General features: G+C 37.7%; 1 protein-coding gene across 5 annotated transcripts in view; it reads right to left on the bottom strand.

Annotated features, from left to right (window-relative positions):
- spict (magnesium transporter spict) overlaps positions 1-19,844 on the bottom strand; it is a 326,495-nt gene that overhangs the window by 165,128 nt on the left and 141,523 nt on the right. For all 5 annotated transcript variants that reach the window (XM_090395988.1, XM_090395986.1, XM_090395989.1 and 2 more), the window contains one exon: positions 3,913-4,142. In XM_090395988.1, the coding sequence (XP_090252114.1) occupies positions 3,913-4,142 (230 nt within the window). The remainder of the gene's footprint in view (positions 1-3,912; positions 4,143-19,844) is intronic.

Raw genomic sequence — 19,844 nt, 5'->3', positions numbered from 1 at the left:
TCCTGACATCACATCCTCCTGAGACAACCAAGTTTCTCTTATTCCAATTACTTTTGGGCAAACCGTACAATCAATATAAACAATCAATACAACAAACTCAGCTCTCTTGAATACTCCTTACATTTGTGTATAAACATAACGATTGGCGTGTGTTTGAGGCCATTCTACCAGAGTCAACATTCCCTATTTTAGCTACTATCTACACCTCTCTCCAGTTTGACCACTCACGTTTCCCTGATCCTGACTGTGATTTCCATTCCTGCTCATCTCATCCTAACCTTTATGCATTCCATCAACCTTAAGCTGCTGCAACCACATCTTCAACCTCATATCCATCTTCCTCCTGCTGCACAATCTGTTGATTTGTGCTATGCTGTTTCACAGGTAGACTCTGAACATTTGCTATGTTAACTTCTTGACTTTGTGCCTTCTCCGAAAACAATCTTCTTTCACTACGCATTATTCCTGCTTCCTATGCAGGGTCCGCGTGTTACTTAGATGCGACTTCTTGTTAGTACTACTCCCAACCGACCTGTCGCCTAGTCTGCTGCTGGGGGTGGGGGGATATATTTTGGCTGTAGAAGCGTATGTTCACAGGGCCTGCTTGTGGGATGAAAAACGGCAGCTAAACTGGCAGAAAAAAACCCTACTGCCCACACCCAAGACTGGCTAACTTGGCTATGTCTGAGAAAGACCCCTCAAGGTCCTCATGTCTTCGACAGGAATCGAACCTGGGACACTCCTTCCCCAGGCATATGGTTGCGAAACCACTAGGCTAACCGTGTGGACCTTCTCAGAAAACAATAGTTTTTCTAAATGTCCAACACCAAACCCATTGAAATGTAATCCATCAGGTTTATACCATTTGAACTTCTCTTCAAATTCACTCCACAGATTTACAAATTGAATCCCCTTTGCCTCACACAACTCAGCCATATTACTATTCATTATCTCTGCTCTCCTTCTCAATTCACTGTTATCATATCTGAGCAACATGCCTACGACTTTCCCAACAACACTATTCTTCTTTACCTGCTGCAACAACTTCCTCAAGTTTCTATCAACATTCTTTTTCTTCCCAACTAAGTAATTTCTGCCCACGACTACCACTAATTTTGATGCCCAGTATTTCCTTTTCTGCAACGCCTCAGTTATTTGCGTCATTGTTCCACCAGAAAAGCATGTTTTGTGCACTTTATTAGTAATCACACCTCTAATGATCAAGTCCCATACACTGATATATGACTAGCCTTTGATTCTTTCTTTATAAGATTAACTTCTTCCTTCTCCTACTTTAGTTGTTTAATATCCTCTTCCAGATGTTTCATTTCGCTTTTCATTTTCACTTGCTCATGCCGAAGCTCTTACTACAGTCTTGATGTTTGCTTCCATTTCTAATCACTCTAATCTATCCAGACACTTTTCACATACGTTAATGTTTCCTTCTTCTCATTTACCCAAACAGTCCACAGATCTTTCACATTTTTCGGTGCACACACATATATATATATATAGCGGTTTTCGCAACGCATCCACTGCTGCGAAAAATCCAAGACAGAGACAGACTTTCGTACAGAAGCTTTCCATGCCACTGACGTACGTTTCTTTATAGATAATGTCCATTTGTTTTGAATTGTTTTGACAATAAAAATTTTAATTATGAAGATGGGAAGAAAAACCTTTCATTAACTCGTCTTGAACCCACGACTGTTTAGCAGGTTGTTATAACTGTTTCGATATAATACAGTTAAGTTCAGAGCTGGATTTTCAATTGCTGATATTTCCATTGTCTCTGCATCAACTACTATGATATTATTATTATTATTATTATTATTATTTCAGGCGACTCCGGGGAGTCCTTAGACTCAACGAGGGAGGCCCTAAACATCATGTCCACACAACTATACGATATTCTCACAGTATCTATCATACTTTGCCTTGAACTTGCTCACCGTCATAGCACCAACATCAGACTCTGGCAGCTTATTCCACTCATTTACCACTCTAAAAGTAAAGAACCCAGCTCTAACACCCCTGCTAACCACACTCTTGCCCAGCTTCCACAGGTGTCCCCCTAGTTCTCCCACCACCAGTCCTGATCTCAAAAATATCCTCTGACTTAATCCTATAGAATCCCTTTAGCAATTTGAATGTCTCAATCATATCTCCCCTTTTCCGCCTATCAACTAGTTTCTGCAACCCACAAATCTTCAACCTGTTCTCATATGGTTCATTCCATTGACCTGCTATCATCTTAGTCACTCGCCTCTGGATCCTCTCCACCTCCTCCCCATCAAAAAGGTTCCTTCATTTTTTCGATGTCACCACCTGGATGATATACTTTTGCAAAGTGCGCGCTCAGTAACTCCACTATATCGACTGATTCAGTGACCTCCATACCATCGTCATTCCTTAAAATCATTTTGCTGTGTACAGTTTTTTTTTTTTTTTTTGCTTGCAGCATATTGAAAGAATTGTTTGGGATTCTCTTTTGCTTGCATAGCTAGTTTCCTTTCATAATCCGCTTTTGCTTTTTTTACCACACTCGTTACCCTTCTGGCCTGCACTTTATACCATTCATGTGCCTGCAGGTCACCCCTTTCTTTAAATTCCCTCCACAGTTGTTTCTTTTTTTGCAGCTCAAGCTTAATGGTGTTATTCGTCCATTTAACCCCTACTTGTTTTACTATTCGGACTCTAGGTATACAATCAGCCATAACCTCCTGTAAATGATCCTTGACCACTTCCCATGCTCTATCGACGTCCAGCCCTTGCAGTTGTACATGCCATGGCACTGATCCAAGCAATCTCCTAAGCTTGTCATGCTTGCCAGCACGGTAATTCCACATATACCCTGTCTTAATCGAAAATTCCACACCTTTGTGTGGAATTTTATCCCTGACAGATTTACATTATTCAAACAATTCTATCTTGTCATGGTGCTATTGCAAAAATCTAAGAAGCATTTCCAAAGTTATTAACTTTAGGACATAATGCCCTATTTTTTCTTATTTTTTTACTCTAGAACAGGGGTTCTCAACCTTTTCCAGTGGCGTACCACTATATTTAATTCAAGATATTAGATGTACAAGTAAGGCAGTGGCTCACGTACCACCAGTGGTATGCATACATTGGTTGAGAATCACTGTTCTAGAACATGTATACTTTAGGTATATCATTTATTCACTATAAATGGTCAAATTGAAACATTTCAACTATTTTACTAAAGATACTAACTATAAAATTTTATTAAATTCTACAGAATCATTAATATCACTTTGAGCTATTTTGCTGCATTTCACCAATAAAAATCATTCAATGGAAATATAAACTATCTTAATTCAAACTTATATACAAACAGATAAAATGAATCTGATTGCTTTTGTCTTTTGTGAAACACCTTAAAATGAGACCAATTTACAATCAAAAGAATAAATTGCTACGGATATTGCTGTGCATATAAATTTGTTATTGCACAGCAGACTTATTGTAATATCTAATTTTGATACATTTCCTCTTCTGGGCCTTTATAAATAGGTTCGACTTAATAATGAGCTTGCTAAATAAATTCTTCTATAGGTTCCAAATTTCAATAAAATCCATCCAGCCAAAGTCCCAGAATAACTTACATAAACATATATGTACAGACAGACAAAATGAATCTGATAGCTTATGGGTTTTGTGAAACACCTTAAAATGAGACTAATTTAAAATTACAAGAATAAATTCATATAATTTAAATTTGTTATATGCTGGAATACCTTAATATTTCATCATGAATGCTTTAAATAATGTACTATCATTAAACTTATTGGCAATATTTTATCTAATTTTTAAGAAAAAAAGCAATATGACAGAAATAAATTATCTAAGCCAAAAATGCTATTAAAAACTGGATATATATATATTAACCTGCTCTTGTTTGTCCTCTACTACTGAGTCTAAGTAACCCTTTCTTTTTAATAATGAAGCTTGATCCAATAAAAACGCTGGAACTAATAGCAAGTCCAAGTCCAAGATAAAAATTTCCTTCCATATCTGTAGTTGATTCTGTATGGTTATGTTCTGATTTGCTGCCATTGTGGTCACTGGACCAATTTAAGCCTACTGCAATTGCTACAATGTTCATAATCAGGATATACCTATAAAAACAACCCCAAAATACTTAGCCATATTTCATTAAGAAATTCAAATTCACATTATATCAAGTAATTTATTTAGTGAAGTTTTAGGAATTTACACCAAATAAATTACCTGATATAATATTATTATTATTTATATTATATAAATAATAATAATATTATTACATAAATATATTATTTATGCAATGATATTATAATATCATTACATAAATTTATATCTTTATGTAATGATATAAAGTGGCACACATTATATCATTACACATTGTAATGTGTAATGATATAATGTGTGCAACTGCAGACATTATTATTAATATATTACCCCATGTCTCAAACATCGACAGTGTGTCCATGATGGAGCCTAAATTTATGATTTTTTTTTTTTTGTTCCACAATAAGTTCATGACCAAAAAACTGTCTGCTGCCATGCACTTACACAAAAACTTACTTTATATTTCATGATAAAGCTCAAATGATATATACTTCTGGAGTATGACAAACCCAGATATCTTTACCCAACAGTTCATTTACTATCTAATAAAGATTCAAGGCTGAATATTTGTATTCTTCTCACAGAAATAAACACTAAATAATTCAAAATTTTTGCATGTGAGTAAGTGATAATAAGGATCTATGACCATAACAAAAGATGATACAGGTTCACAGGACTTTAGTATCTGCTGACAACAAATCATATTATACCTTACAAACATATTCAGCATCAATACACTCATCACCTGATGAGCAATCCATTCCACTCATTTTCCAAGCCACTTTTTATTGCCTTATACATGTAACTTTCAGGTATGACTATTTCAGGTATGAACTCTGAACACTAACAAACTATATAACTATAACAATTGGAGTGTCACCGTAGCATGTGGCGGTGAATTTGAGATGTGTAGAAGAAAGTGATTTTTAATTGGTGAAAAGTCCGTTTTTCCCCCCGTTTTTGAGCGCTAAATTGTTTCTCTGAATACGAGTGTACTTCAGTGGTTGTTTTTTGGAAATTAGTTGCTGTCGCGATATAATATATTTTGGTTACCTTCGGAATCGAATGCATAATGGTGGAAGACAAAACGAAGCTAAGTTTTCATTACTGTATTTAGTTATATTTCATTTTATTTAGTGTACTTAAATGTTTTGTTTTGCTTGTAATTGTTTGTACTTTTTTTCTATTTATTTAACGGAATTTATTAATTGAATAATTAACGATTATGCTACTCGGCAGTAAGGAATGATGACGGATTCAGCAGCAGTCGCAAGTGGCGTATTGCCAAGTCCTCTGCCATTTAAGAACTCAATTATTAGCAATATCATAAGGGACTTTGTGGCATGCAGTACTTGCGGCATGTATGCGTCTCGGGAATTAGATATGTGGCTTGTGAAAGAGAGCAGAGAGCGTATATGCGCAAAATGCAGCCAGTTGGAGGAAATAAGTGCATTAGAAATATTGATATCCGACTTTGTTGCTCCAGGAACGGGGAATGAATGTAGGAAGACAAGTAGTGTGATAGGAGAGAATGAAAAAAAGATATATATGAAAGAGAAAATAATAGTTGATAGTGTGGAAGGTGTGAGTGACTGTGAAAGTTTAGGAGATGGTTTTGTTTGGGAGAGTGAATTTAGATTAAGAGTGACTGACCTGCAGAGGGAGATAGATGAGTTGAAAGAGGAGGTGGAATGTCCTGTGAATGAGAGCAGAAGTATGAAAGATAAGATTAGGAGAATGGAAGAGATAAATGCAAGGAGAATCAGAGTAGGAGAGAGAGAGAATTTAGGGAGTATGAGAAAGAGATATAGAGGAAGTGCTAGAAGAGAAGAGAAGAGAATGGAAACGGTAGGAGAGATGGAATGAGAGAGAGGTATGGGAATGCTAGAAGACGAGAGGATGGAAACAGTAGGGGAGAGAGGTATGGGAATGCTAGAAGAGAGAATAGCAGTAGAGGAGAGGGAATGAGAGAGACCTATGGGAATGAAAGAAGAGGAGAGAATGGAAACAATAGGAGAGAGGGAATGGTAAGAGGTATAATGTATGGCGACTCAATGATCCGTGGTGTTCAAGATAGGATGCGTGAGGAGTGTTTGCCAGGAGGAACTTGAGTGGTAATGTAAGTCAGGAAGCGAGAGATATGAGGTTTTTGCTTGAGACTGTACGGAAGAAGACAGAGAGAGGAAAAATAGTGTGTATGTTGCCTAGGTATGATAATGATGAGCTGAGCAGAAGAGCAGTGATACTGAATGGCATAATAGCAAGAATGTGTGACAAGAGAGGACTGGTATATGTGGATGCTTGTATGCGAGAGACCATTTACATTTGGATGAGGAAGGACATAGGTATCTGGAGAGATTGCTGTTCTGAACAAGTCAGTGTGTCCCAGGGAGAATGATAGCAGGGGTGGCCTCTTGTGGGAATGGATACTTGGGAGAAGGGAGACGATGTCAGGTAACACTGAGCCCAGTGGAGTCTAGAAGGGATAATGCTGGGTATAGAAACAATGGCATTTATATGCTTTATACTAATGCCAGGAGTATCCGGAATAAGGGAGAGGAACTGGTGGCACAGATAGCATCAGCTTGGCCAAAAATTATTGCGATCACTGAGACGTGGTTGACAGAAGGGGATATAATAACAGGAATAGAAGTCGCTGAGTATAGCATTTTTCGTCAGGATAGGAGGGGAAAGCATGGTGGTGGGGTACTGCTTATGATAAGTGATGACCTATGTCCTCTAAGAGTGAAGGCTTTGGAAGGAAGTGAGACAAATGATTATGAGAGCATATGGTGTGAGGTAGAGGTAGGCAAGACAGGATATTTAGTGGGGTGTTGCTACAGACCTAGGAGCATGGAGGATGGGGACCAGGAGATGTTTAGACAGCTAAGTTTGGCAAGTGCAAGAAGAATGATTGTTATGGGAGATTTTAACTACAGTAGTATAAATTGGAGAGAGGAAGATGCATGTAGCAATAGTGGAATGGAATTTCTAGAATTCTTGAGGGACAAATGTCTTAGGCAACATGTAACAGAGGGAACAAGAGGTTCAAGAGTTTTAGATTTAGTTATAGCATCAGAAGAGTTGATAATAACTGAGATGACATCTCTCCCACCAGTTGGAGAGAGTGACCATATGGTTTTGACTTAGAAAATGAATAGACATGCAGGAGTATCAAAGAGACGGGAACTTATGTGGAATTATAATGCAGGTGATTATAATAGTCTTAGACGTCAACTTCGGGAAGTTTCATGGAGGGAGGAATTGGAAGGCCGGGATATCGTTAGTGCGTGGGAAATTGTGAAAGAATAATTGTTAGCAGCAATGGTAAGTTGTATACCACGAGTGAAGAAAAGGACACAATTTGGAGTAAAGTGGATGACACAATATTAAACAGGAATTGCATGTGAAAAAGAGGCTATGGAAGAGATATAAGGAGACAGGTGAAGAGAGGATGCGTGAAGAATATAAGACACAGGCCAGAAGAGTGACTAGTGTGGTAAGGAAAGCGAAACTGGAATATGAGAGGAGATTGGCCCTAAGATCCAAAGAAAATCCTAGGGAATTTTTTAGCTATGTGGCCAGTAGGAGGAGAAATGACTGTGGAAGAATGATATTGTGGGATAAAAATGAGAATAGAGTGACTGATGCAGAGGACATAGTGGAATTGTTCAATGACCACTTTATTGGAGTATTTCATCCTGGAGAAGTCAGTTTTAATGCTAGAGGGATAGGGCAGGTTCAAGATTTAGAGGTACAGGAGGAGAGTGTGTTTCAGATACTGAGAACTCTGGATGTGAATAAAGCTTTGGGACTGGATGGTATTTCACCACGAGTTTTGAGAGAATGTGCTAGGGGGAACTGACAGTGCCGTTAACCTGGCTTTTCAATGAAAGTCTGGCTTCGGCAAAGGTGCCCAGGGAATGGAAGGAAGGTAAGATAGTGCCATTGCATAAGGGTGGTAACAGACTGGAAGTGTCTAATTATAGACCAGTCTGTGTGTCATCAGTAGTTGTTAAGATCTTGGAGAAAGTAGTGAGGGACCGTATACAGCACTGGGCAGATGAGGGTAATGTTATCTGTGAGGGTCAACATGGATTTGTGAAAGGGCGCTCTTGTTTTAGCAATATGCTAGCCTTTTTATAATAAAGTTTCAAGAACATTAGATGAGGGAAAGGCATATACTGCAATTTTCTTAGATTTAGCAAAGGCATTTGACAGGTTGCCACATGATAAGTTGATATTTAAGTTGCAACACATGGGTATGGATGTCAGATTGGTCAACTGGATTCAGGATTGGCTGTCTGATAGGTATCAGAGAGTTGTGTATGGTGGAGCAGTTTCAAGGAGACAGAAGGTTACAAGTGGGGTCCCACAGGGCTCAGTACTAGGACCTATACTGTTTAACCTTTATATCAATGACATTGCCAGTGGATTGCAAGGGGATATTTAGTTGTTTGGAGATGATGTGAAGCTGGGAAGGATTATTAGTAATAGTGCAGATGTGGTAGCCCTGCAAGAGGATTTGAATAAGCTAGATAGATGGGCAAATAAATGGGGGGTGTCAGTTTAATGCACCAAAATGTAAGGTCATGAGGTTTGGGAAACATCGATGGGATGCTGCATGCTCTATGGGAGGAGTTATACTGGAGGAAGTTGGGGAGACAAGAGATCTGGGGTTGATGATTGATATAAACCTAAAGTTTAGGGGACATATTGCAAAGGTGGTGAAGGTAACACAGTGGATTGCTGCAATTATGAGAAGGACACTGACCTGCAGAGATAAAAGGGTTATCATTTCATTCTATAAGTCTCTGATCAGACCACACTTGGATTATTGTTCTCAGATTTGGTCCCCAGGATTTGAAGGGGATAAATTAACTGTGGAAAAGATACAAAGATGGATGACAAAGATGGTCTCAGGACTGTACAAGGATAGTTATGAGAATCGGCTGAGGGAATGTGGACTGCAGAGTTTGGCGGATAGAAGAAGGAGAAGTGATATGATTGAGACTTTTAAACTGTTGAGAGGTGGTTACAGGGTTGACACTGGGGAGTTCTTTTGCTTGGTTGAACAGCGGGAAGGAGTGATGACAAGAGGCCATCCCTGGAAGTTACGAAAGGAAACTGTGAGCAAGAGGGTGAGGAGTGGTTTCTTTGCATGGAGGGTGGTTGAGCCGTGGAATGCATTGCCTGATAGAGTGGTGAGGGCGAGAATGGTCAATGAGTTTAAGGAGTGGTATGATAGACTTTGTGTTTCTTAGGGGGGAACCTCCCCTCGATGAGTCTTGACAGACTGTATGTTCTTAGGAAGGGCCTCCCACGATGAGTCTTTTGACTCCATGGAGGACTGAATAATAATAATAATAATAATAATAATAATAATAATATATATCTTACATCTATATGACACTCCTCTCACCAACTTATAACTTCATTATATGACCTTGCTGCCAAGCAAATTTCTTTCATTTGTCCATACTCAGCAAACCAAACATTCCATCACAATCAGGTATTTCCATATTTCCAAAATATCCAGATCTTCCAAGAATAATCCAAATTTGGTTTGATCAGAGCATTATACAACAGCACTATAACCTCTTTATTCCTAATCATCAGTGCAGTATTCTTTGCATTATGTACCATTTTTTTATGTTATTATTATTCTTACCCTAAGACCATATGGAGTCAAAGTCTCATCTAGAAGGTCCTTTTGTCATACACAAAGTTCATCATACCACACCTTAAATACATTCAAACTGTCTGCAGACATCACTCTCAGGCAAGGCATTCCAATCATTCACAACTCTGCATGCAAAAAACCTGCTTCTCACACCCTCCTTATACAGCTTTCAGGGATGACATCTTGTTCTACTCTGATCTCTCATTATTTTATGTAAAACCTCTTCAATACTGATCCTATAAAAACCCCTTACCAACTTGTATGTTTCTATCATATCACCCATCTTCTTCCTACCACTGGACTAAATTGCATCTTCTCAACCTTTCCTCATATTCACCATTCCAGAGATCAGAAACTACCTTAGTCAGTCACCTCTGGATCCTTTACACCATCTTTTTGTCCTTTTGAAAGGTGATTACCAGATGATCAAATCTGTGCATAGTAGTCCATGTGTGGTCTAATCAGAGCCTTATACAATGTAACAAGAATCTCCTTACTTCTACACGTCAGTGTCCTCCACATCATTCCCAAAATTCGTTGTGTTGTCCTCACAATTTTGGCAATGTATCCCCTAAATTTCAGATCCTTATCCACCATCACCCCAAGATCCCTTATTTCCTCCACCTCCAACAATATATCCCACAAAGTGTAAATTCTACATCCCATCTTTGTTTTCCAAATTTTAAAACCTTGCATTTCGCAACATTGAACTGGTATCCACATTCCCATGCCCATTCACTCAATCTATCAAGTCTTCTTGTAAGGCCACAACATCTGCTCTACTCGTCATAATTCGTCCCAACTTTGCATCAACTGCAAACTGTGGCTCAGAAGAAAATCTTGCAACATTCTCTTTAAAGACTTCACTTCCATATACACAACTTACTATCATTCATCAGTGGGTTATTCTTGTATCCCATCTACTAGTAGATTATCTATTTTCTAATCTCAAATTCAATAATTTCATATGGTATTTATCAAACAGTTTGCAAAATCTTGAAAATTACTGCATACATCTCCATGTCTAATACAGTCATTATTCTAGTAATCACTGTATTAGACATCGTTCACCAGCCTCTTCAACACCTTCATACCTGAAACCAACTGTCCATAATTGGCCATTAATGATTAGGATCCTTCCTCGCTTATGCAGTAGTACTATCTTGAAACCCTTCTTTCACCCTTCAGTTGTTCCTGTTGGTGCAAGAATCCTGTCAAACAACCAAGTTTCAGGCATCATTAGCTCCCTTGCATGTTACCTTAATATACATAGTGATATCTCACCCAGTTCTAAAGGCTTATTGAATTCAAGTTTACTTAATCCTTAAAATTCCTAAACATTCAGCCTACTCATAGTATACTAATGTATTGTATAGGTTTATAACCCTTTGTGGGTGGGGTTCAGTGGCAGCCCGTACATAAGCACTGCGACACTGCAGCATCCCCAAGGAAAAAATGAAAAAAATAAATTTCGTTTCTGTTTATAAATAATAACAATGCTTACAACATTATATAAATGCAGTACAACATATTAAAGGTTACAGCTTATGTTTTGACATTGATTGAATAGTTAATAATTGGAATTGTTCGATTAATGCTTTAGATTACGAAACAAATGCACTGCGATTCAACGTCGATATTTGTATCCGCTTGTCGTTGCACGTTATGTCATTCGAACACTGCTCAAACGGCAGTGTATTTTTAGTATGCTTAAGTGCCTTATTTCTGTGAGATATGAAACGTTTATTATTGGTGAGTGGTGAACTATTTTTTGTAAATCTTATTTTATTTTGTTAAAATAACGTATAATTATTTATTTATTATAGATACAAGGCTGAATTATGACTAGTGTCACTGTAGAAAATATGAAAATAATTATATTTTTTCAATTATCGTTACACGAAACAAATGCACTGCGATCTAATGCCGATATTAGTTTGCACTTGTCATTGCCCGTTATGTCATTAGATACACTGCATATGAAACGTTTATTATTGGTGCGTGTTTATGGTGAACTATTTTTTTGTAAATCTTATTTTATTTTGTTAAAATAACATATAATTATTAATTTATTATAGATGCAAGGCTGAATTATGACGAGTGTCACTGTTGAAAATATGAAAAGAATTATATTTTTTCAATTATCGTTACACAAAACAAATGCATTGCAATCTAACGCCAATATTCATTTGCTATTGATACGAAACTTTTATTATTGGTGTTTGTTCATGGTGAGGATGAAATATTTTTAATAAAGCAATTTTTAATATGTAAATTTATTTATTAATAAATTCATTATATAAAATCTTTTCAGTTCAATCTCTCCTTTACTTTTCATTCTAGAGAGCCTGTGTATGTGGTGTTTGCACACCACTGCGCTAGACTGCACGAAGGAAGACTACTTGGTTTCGAATCTAGTCGGCAACTAGAAGAAATTTTTCTAAGCTTTTTTTGACTGGTTCCCGAGTTAGTCGATCTCTGGCACGGGCAAGCGGATTTTTTTCTCCCAGAAACTCGGGTTTTTCGTCCCGTAACCTCAAGAAAAATCAACCGTAGAACCCACATTATTTCAGACATTAAATACGAGTGCTAGGGTTAGTGACCACAAGATGGCAGCACTGTTGAGCTGTCTCTCTTCAGTGTGTGCCACTTAATTTGTGATAGCCTTGGGCCAGCTATCTGATAGGGTACCAGTGGAGATTGAACTGCCCACAAAGTTAGATAGGGCTAAACGGCCTCGCCTACTCCCTATATATATGGGAATAGAAAGGAGTTGGTTGATTTTTTTTTTGAATAAATTTGTTAGTGATTAGGAAAAAAAAAGGTTTTTTTTTTTTTTTTGTATATGCAGCACCCCCACTTAAAATTTTATATGAAAATCACCAGCTGCCACTGGTGATTTTCATATAAAAGATAAAAAAAAAGTTTTTGTTCAGTTCAATCTCTCCTTAACTTTTCATTCTAGACTGTAAACTGCATGTATTCTATGGCTGGTTTGTCTGTCCTGCAAAATGATCCCCCTACCATACAATGTATGTGCGGTTCTGCTCACAAAAGATTTTTCTGTAAACCTGTAGTACATTAGTACCATAGATGTGCAAAGGATTTTTTTCTATTTTTATTCATTTTTTATATATATATTTTTTGTATTTTTTAATTTATTTTTTTTACATAATCCAGAAACTAATAGACAAACTTAGGTATTGAATGTTCTTTGGCTTCATGGACAAGAAGGAAGGTGACCAAAGCATCCAAAGATGCTTTTGACACCTGCCTAAACAGCCAACACCACAAAATTCACAGTAGAAAAACAATCCAATAACTGTTTGCCTTTTCTTGACACATTAGTCACGTGCACATGCAGGAATACATAGATTACATCATCATCCAGCCCAACAGTATGGTGTTTTTATTATTATTATTATTTAACATCTCCAGGGAGTCCAAAGACTCATCGAGGGAGAGTGTGCCAACAGCATCGAACGATTGGGTCCTTCCAACTACTAACCACGCTCAAACTTACTTAACTGAACCATTAGTAGCAAAGGCTCTACCAATCGATCAACCTTTGCCGGCATAAAAACACAAAGCCAGAGTGATTTGTTCTGACAATACAGCTCTTTCCACAGACCTTAAATATCTGTGCCATACTTTCTTGACCAATGGCTACAATTCCTACAAAATACATAAAATACTACATATCCTCCATCACTTCTCCCTCCTCTAACACACAAGAACAAAACATTACTATTCCCTATGCCAGGAGTACTTAAGAAAAGATAGTCAAAGTATTAATAAAACATTGCCTTTGCACTACATTCAAACCATTTGTGAAATTAGCAACTCTGATACACTCTCCTAAGGATAGACTCCATCCTCTACCATATCCTGGAGTGTATGAAGTTCCTTGGGACTGTGACTTGGCCTACTATGGGCAGACAAGAAGATCTTTTAACATTCACCTTGGAGAACATAAAAAAAACATTTGCTACCATTATTATGTTAAGTCAGGACTGGTAGACCATGCTTTGGACATCCCTTCACATAGGATTAGATGGAAGAAAATCAATGTGCTATTTACAAGTCATTACAGATCAGAAAGATTATTTTTAGAGTCAGCCATGGCTATCAAAAATTCTCCTAAACTGAACAAGGATAGTTACATTAATTTGCCAAAAATTTGAGAAACTGTTATCTTAATATTAAGAGGAAACAGTTGGAATTGAAAAAGGTTCTAAAATGAATAAGCAGAAAGGGAAATGGCCCCAGTCGAGCATGGAGAGAGATCACATCGAATGAGTGGTATCAGTGGAACTAGTTGTAGATCCGGGTATGAGCTGTTGTGTTTGTATACCAATGTTAGAAGTGTAAGAAACAAGTCAGATGAAATGGTTGCACTAATTGAGTATGTTCACCCAAAAATTGTTGGAATAAGTGAGACATGGTTAGATGAGGACGACATCCTGACAGGAATAGAGATGGAAGCGTATGATGTGTTTCGTGAGGATAGAAGAGGTAAAAAGGGAGGGGGAAGTGCTATTGATGATAGAGAAAGAGTTATGTCCATACAAAGTAGAGATGCAAGAGGGAAATAGTGCCAGTGGTTTTGAGGCAGTATGGTGTGAGATAGACGTGAATGGAACAAAATACTTAGTTGGATGTTGTTATAGGCCAGGTGATGTGGATGGTAGTGACTATGAAAGGTATAATCAAATTAGCCAAGCAAATAAGAAAAGAGTGATCATTATGAGTGATTTTAATTATGGCAATATAGACTGGAATGATGAGATAGCAACTGGAAGTAAAGAAAATGAGTTTCTTGAGTTTTTGAGGGATAACTACCTCAGACAGTATGTAACAGAGGGCACACGAGGATTGAGGGTCTTGGATTTGGTCATCTCATCAGAGGATGTAATTATAAATGAAGTGCCAAACCAACCAAATGGTGAGAGAGTGACCATGAGGTGATTACCTGGGTGTTTGCCAGCAGTGTGAGGACCTCTGTAAGAAAAGGGTACATGTGGATCTACAAGGGAGGATGATTATGACTCAGGAGACAGCTTGCAGGTGTAGCATGGAATGAGGAGTTAGCTGGAAAAGAGATCAATGCAGTTTGGGGGATTTTCAAAAACTATCTAGTAGATGCAATGTCTAAATGTATTCCAAGGGTTAGAAGGCTAAATAAGGTAGGTATGAAATGGATGAATAAAGAGATAAAGCATGTGATACAGAGAAAAAGGGCATTGTGGAGGTAGCATAAGAGAAGTGGAAATAACCAATTCCATGAGGATTGCAAAGACCAGGCAAGGGGGGGGGGTGACTTGGTTGGTGAGGATAACTAAAGAGAGGTATGAACAGCAGTTAACTAATGAAGCCAAAAATAATCCTAAGGAGTTCTTTCAATATGTAGCCAGCAAAAGGAAGGATGACATTGATTGAAGAAAATGGTGTGAAGACAGCTGTTGCAGATGTGGTGGAGATACTTAATGAGCAGTTCATAAAGATCTCTCAATCTTGTGAATGTGACTTCATGGACAGACTGACTGTAAGTGAGCAAGAGGTGTATGTGGAGTTGAGCAAACTAGATGTAAATAAGGCTGTAGGAAATTGATAATATATCACCATGTATTCTGAAGGAATGTGCCAGGGAGTTGATGCCGCCTTGACATATTTTTTTAATACGAGTCCTGCACTGGGTCAAGTTCCTAAGGAATGGAAAGAGGGAAAGATTCTGCCACTTCATAAAGGAGGTGATAGAACTCAAGCATCAAGCTATATGCTTATCTGTGTGTCAGGTGTTGTGGTTAAGTTGTTGGAAAAGCTTGTGAGAACTAGGATCCAGAATTAGGTTGACAACAGTAGTATTATCTTTGATGGACAGCATAGATTTGCTAAAGGGAGGTCATGTTTTAGTAATCTACTTACTTATTACAATAAGGTGACTGCTTCCTTGGACAGAGGGGAAGGATACACAATAATATACGTAGATTTCGCAAAGGCTTTTAATAGCTTACCGTATGATAAGTTGATAGTCAAACTTATCATACGGTAAATTACATCTTCTCAATCTTTCCTCATACTCAACATTCCAGACATCAGAAACTACCTTAGTCAGTCACCTTTGGACCCTTTCCAACATCTCTTCATCCTTCTGAAAACCCGGTGACCAAATCTGGGCACAATAGTCCATGTGTGGCCTAATCAAAGCCTTATACAATGGAACAAGAATCTCCCTACTTCAACACGTCAGTGTCCTCCGCTTCATTCCCAGAAGTCTTTGTGTTGTCTTCACAATTTTGGCGATGTGTCCCGGAAATTTTAGATCCTAATCCACTATCACCCCCAGATCTCTTATTTCCTCTACCTCCAACAATATATTCTTACCAAGCATAAATTCTGCATCCCATCTTTGTTTTCCAAATTTTAATACCTTACATTTTGCAACATTGAACTCACATCCCTATTTGCTTGCCCAATCACTCAATTTATTCAAGTCTTCTTGCAAGGCCACAACATCTTCACTACTCTTTATGGTTCGTCCCAACTTTGCATCATCTGCAAACAACTGAATATCTCCATCCAAATTTTTTATACAAGTTAAACAGTAATGGCCCTAAAACAGACCCATGAGGCACTCCACTAGTGACTTTCCTTTTCCTGGATATCATACACAATTTGTTGATACCTATCAGAGAGCCAGTCTCCAATCCAATGCACTAATCTAATATCTAACCCCATCTGCTCTAGCTTGACTGTCAACTTATCATGAGGTACTCTATCAAAAGCTTTTGGGAAATCCAAATATATTATAGAGGCCTAAAAGTTAGTAAGGGGTTGTTATAGGATCAATGCTAGAGAGGTTCTACAGAAAATAGTGGGAGATCAGGGGAGAACCAAAGATCATCCCTGGAAACTGTATAAAGAGGGTGTGAGTAGGGGGGTGAGAAGCAGGTTTTTTTCATGCAGAGTCGTGAATGATTGGAATGACTTGCCTGAGAGTGTGGTGTCTGCAGAGAATTTGAGTGTGTTTAAATCACAGTATGATGATACTTTGACTCAGTGGGGTCTTGGGTAATAATAATAATAATAATATCAAACTTCTATATAGCTGTAATACTTCTTTTTTTACAACCTTAGAGGGCACCAAAATAAGACTTCAGATCTTTTTTGTTACAATTTGAATTGTTTCATTTAATCATTATCGTGTGCAAACTATAACATGCTGCTTTGTGCTCTGAAGACGATGGTTTGAAATCCAGCAAAATATAAGTCGGTGAACAATTTTTTTTTGTTAATTGTTCGTTTGATGTTGTTACTACCATTAAAATAAGTTATGAATAATCAAGAAACTCTTCCCTAGAGACCAAACATGGAACTTTTTTCAAGTCACTTCAGATCTCCAACAAGCAGGGTGGCAGTCTCACACAGGTGATGAATTTCATTTCCCCACCTAAAAACAATTATAAATATGAACATGGTAGGATTTGAACTTGCGACCTATTGGTTGGAAAGCAAATACTTTAACCACTTGGCCAACCAGGCCAGCAAATATACTAATAAAACATTCACTGAATGCTACTTTTACTCTATCATAGCAAAAGCCATCAGTCTACTATACTCAGTCATTCTTCTATTAAGTTAACAGTACAGAATTTCTAATACAAGTGCACCACCAATTCTCTGGCAACACATGGTTTGGCACCACTTTTAGTTTGGACATAATTATGAGAACACACTTAAAATTCCAATGACGGTTCGACTAGTTCACTGGACCATCACAGATGGTAATAAGTTTAGCACATGCTCACTTATTTACATCCAGAATTGGTGGTGATCCCTTGATTCTGAGTTATTCTTTGCTTCTTTTCCTTACGTTGAACTCTAGTTATTGCTTCTCATCAAGGGAAAATCCAATGATGATGATGTCAAGGATAAGCAAGTCCATATTGCTACAAGGTAATGTAGAAGTGTTGAAACAACTTGACCATGATGTTCTGGTGCTGAAATTGTTTGATATCATATCACACAATTTCAGCACCAGAACATCATGGTCAAGATACCATATACAGGGTGTTCGGGATAAATTTGACATATTTATAATTAATTATATTTTTCCGTAAGTTACATGTATTAACACACACTTCTCTTCATTTAAAAGTTTGGACCCTTCTTCATTCATATACAAGATGTCAGAAAGGATGGATAGCTGGAACCCACCTGAATCATGGAAGAGAATAACTTGTATCATGATGATTCGTGCCCGCCATCAAAATAAGGATATCACGACTGCTGCCCAATGCTCCCTGAATACAGTAAAAACAATCAGGCATGAACTAGAGACTTGCAATGGTGACTACGAGGATGTAGCAAGAAGAAAGATCCCTAGCAGACGATCTGATTGCGTTCGTACAGCAGAATTCCTCGCAAATCTGCAGGAACAGGTGTTGAAGAAACCTGGCATTGGAATTCGGGCTTTGTTCGTGGAGTTGCTAACTGTAGTCAAGCCCTGGATAACAAGGGTAGCCAATGGTAGGCTGTATATATGGCAGCAGGATTCGGCCCCTTGCCACACCTCTGGGAAAAGTCAAAAATGGTTGTCTGAAAATTTCTACGACTTCACCAGTCCAAATGTTTGACCTCCAAACTCCCCAGACCTTAACCCCATGGATTATTTTGTATGGGGCGCAGTTGAAAAAGACACCAATCGCACTTCCAGTAATACAAAAGCCCAGTTAATGGATAAAATTAAAACAGTTTTTGCGGCCCTTCCCAGGGAGACTGTAGCATCAGCTTGTTCGAGGTTCCGAAGCAGAATTGAAGCTGTGATCGATGCTAATGGTGGTTATTTTGAGGAAATCTTGTTGATAGTATTGTAATTAACTCTGCCTGTAATGTTTTTTTGTCAATTCATTAAATTTAATAGATACAAAGAAGATTTTCTTTTTCCTTACGAAACTGTCAAATTTATCCCGAACACCCTGTATATATGAACATCACTGATATGTATAGTACTGGTTAATGAATGGTTTACGATATGGAGAAGCAAAGAGACAACACACTGAAATTCTTTACAGACAGTGATTCTAAGAAACAGATGACTGAGTGATGATGGAATGGTTTTGAAAATGGTGCTATGATGAGGTGGACTTGTTCAGATATCATGTTGATGGAGCATCTATGGTTATTCTATAAAGAACTTAAATTAGAACTTGAGACTATAGAAATACTGCTTCGAAAATTTAAGAAGCATCATGGAATTTTCATGCATAAAGTGTATGTGGTGAAAATGTTCCATAAATCATGAAGTAGTTACCAGATATGTAGACAAATTCACTAAACTTGTAGCCAACGAGCACCTTAGTTCCGAGTAACACATAACGCTGATGAAACTACATCATATTGGCGATTCACACTTCAAAAGGAATGAAGGGCATTAAGAATAACCCACAGAATTTAGACAATCTAAGAATAGAGTTGTACTTTTAAGGCGATCAAATGCAGCAGGTACACAAAAATGTAAGCCAATGGCGATATGAGAAATTAAACAACCTAAGGCCTTAAAAATTACTTTGTGCAAATAAAAATGGCTATATTGCCACTGAGATTACTGTACATCCACATATGTGAGACCCCTTCGACACTTCTGCGCATGTCAAAAGAAGGAAAATCCATTCTGATATTAGGGTAATCAATGCATTCCGTGAGATGAGTGTTTATTATTATATGTCGGAAAATTAGCTTTTCTTTTATGAAAATTCTAGTTCTCAAAGTGGTAACTATTTTGCTTGTACAACAGTTGGAAAATTTACATATAAAGCACATGATTTCATGTGTTGGTGAGGTAACCAATTCGTACATCCTTTATTTCTTTCTCCCTTCAGCATTAATTGACTATTCTTGGCACATTGCCAGCCCCAGTTCTATGAACTGTGGGCGTGCAATACATTAAAATGGTTTGGAAAATTTTTGTGCCTGAAGCTCAAGCACATTGTATATTTGGAAGTCAGCTGAAGAATTGCAACATTCTCAA

Source organism: Typopeltis vanoorti, chromosome 7, assembly GCF_054136105.1.
Source record: "Typopeltis vanoorti isolate ZY-2024b chromosome 7, IOZ_Tvanoo_1.0, whole genome shotgun sequence".
Taxonomy (NCBI): Eukaryota; Metazoa; Arthropoda; class Arachnida; order Uropygi; family Thelyphonidae; genus Typopeltis; species Typopeltis vanoorti.
The sequence above is the reverse complement of the archived record's forward strand: the minus strand, read 5'-3'. Positions and strand labels throughout refer to the sequence as shown.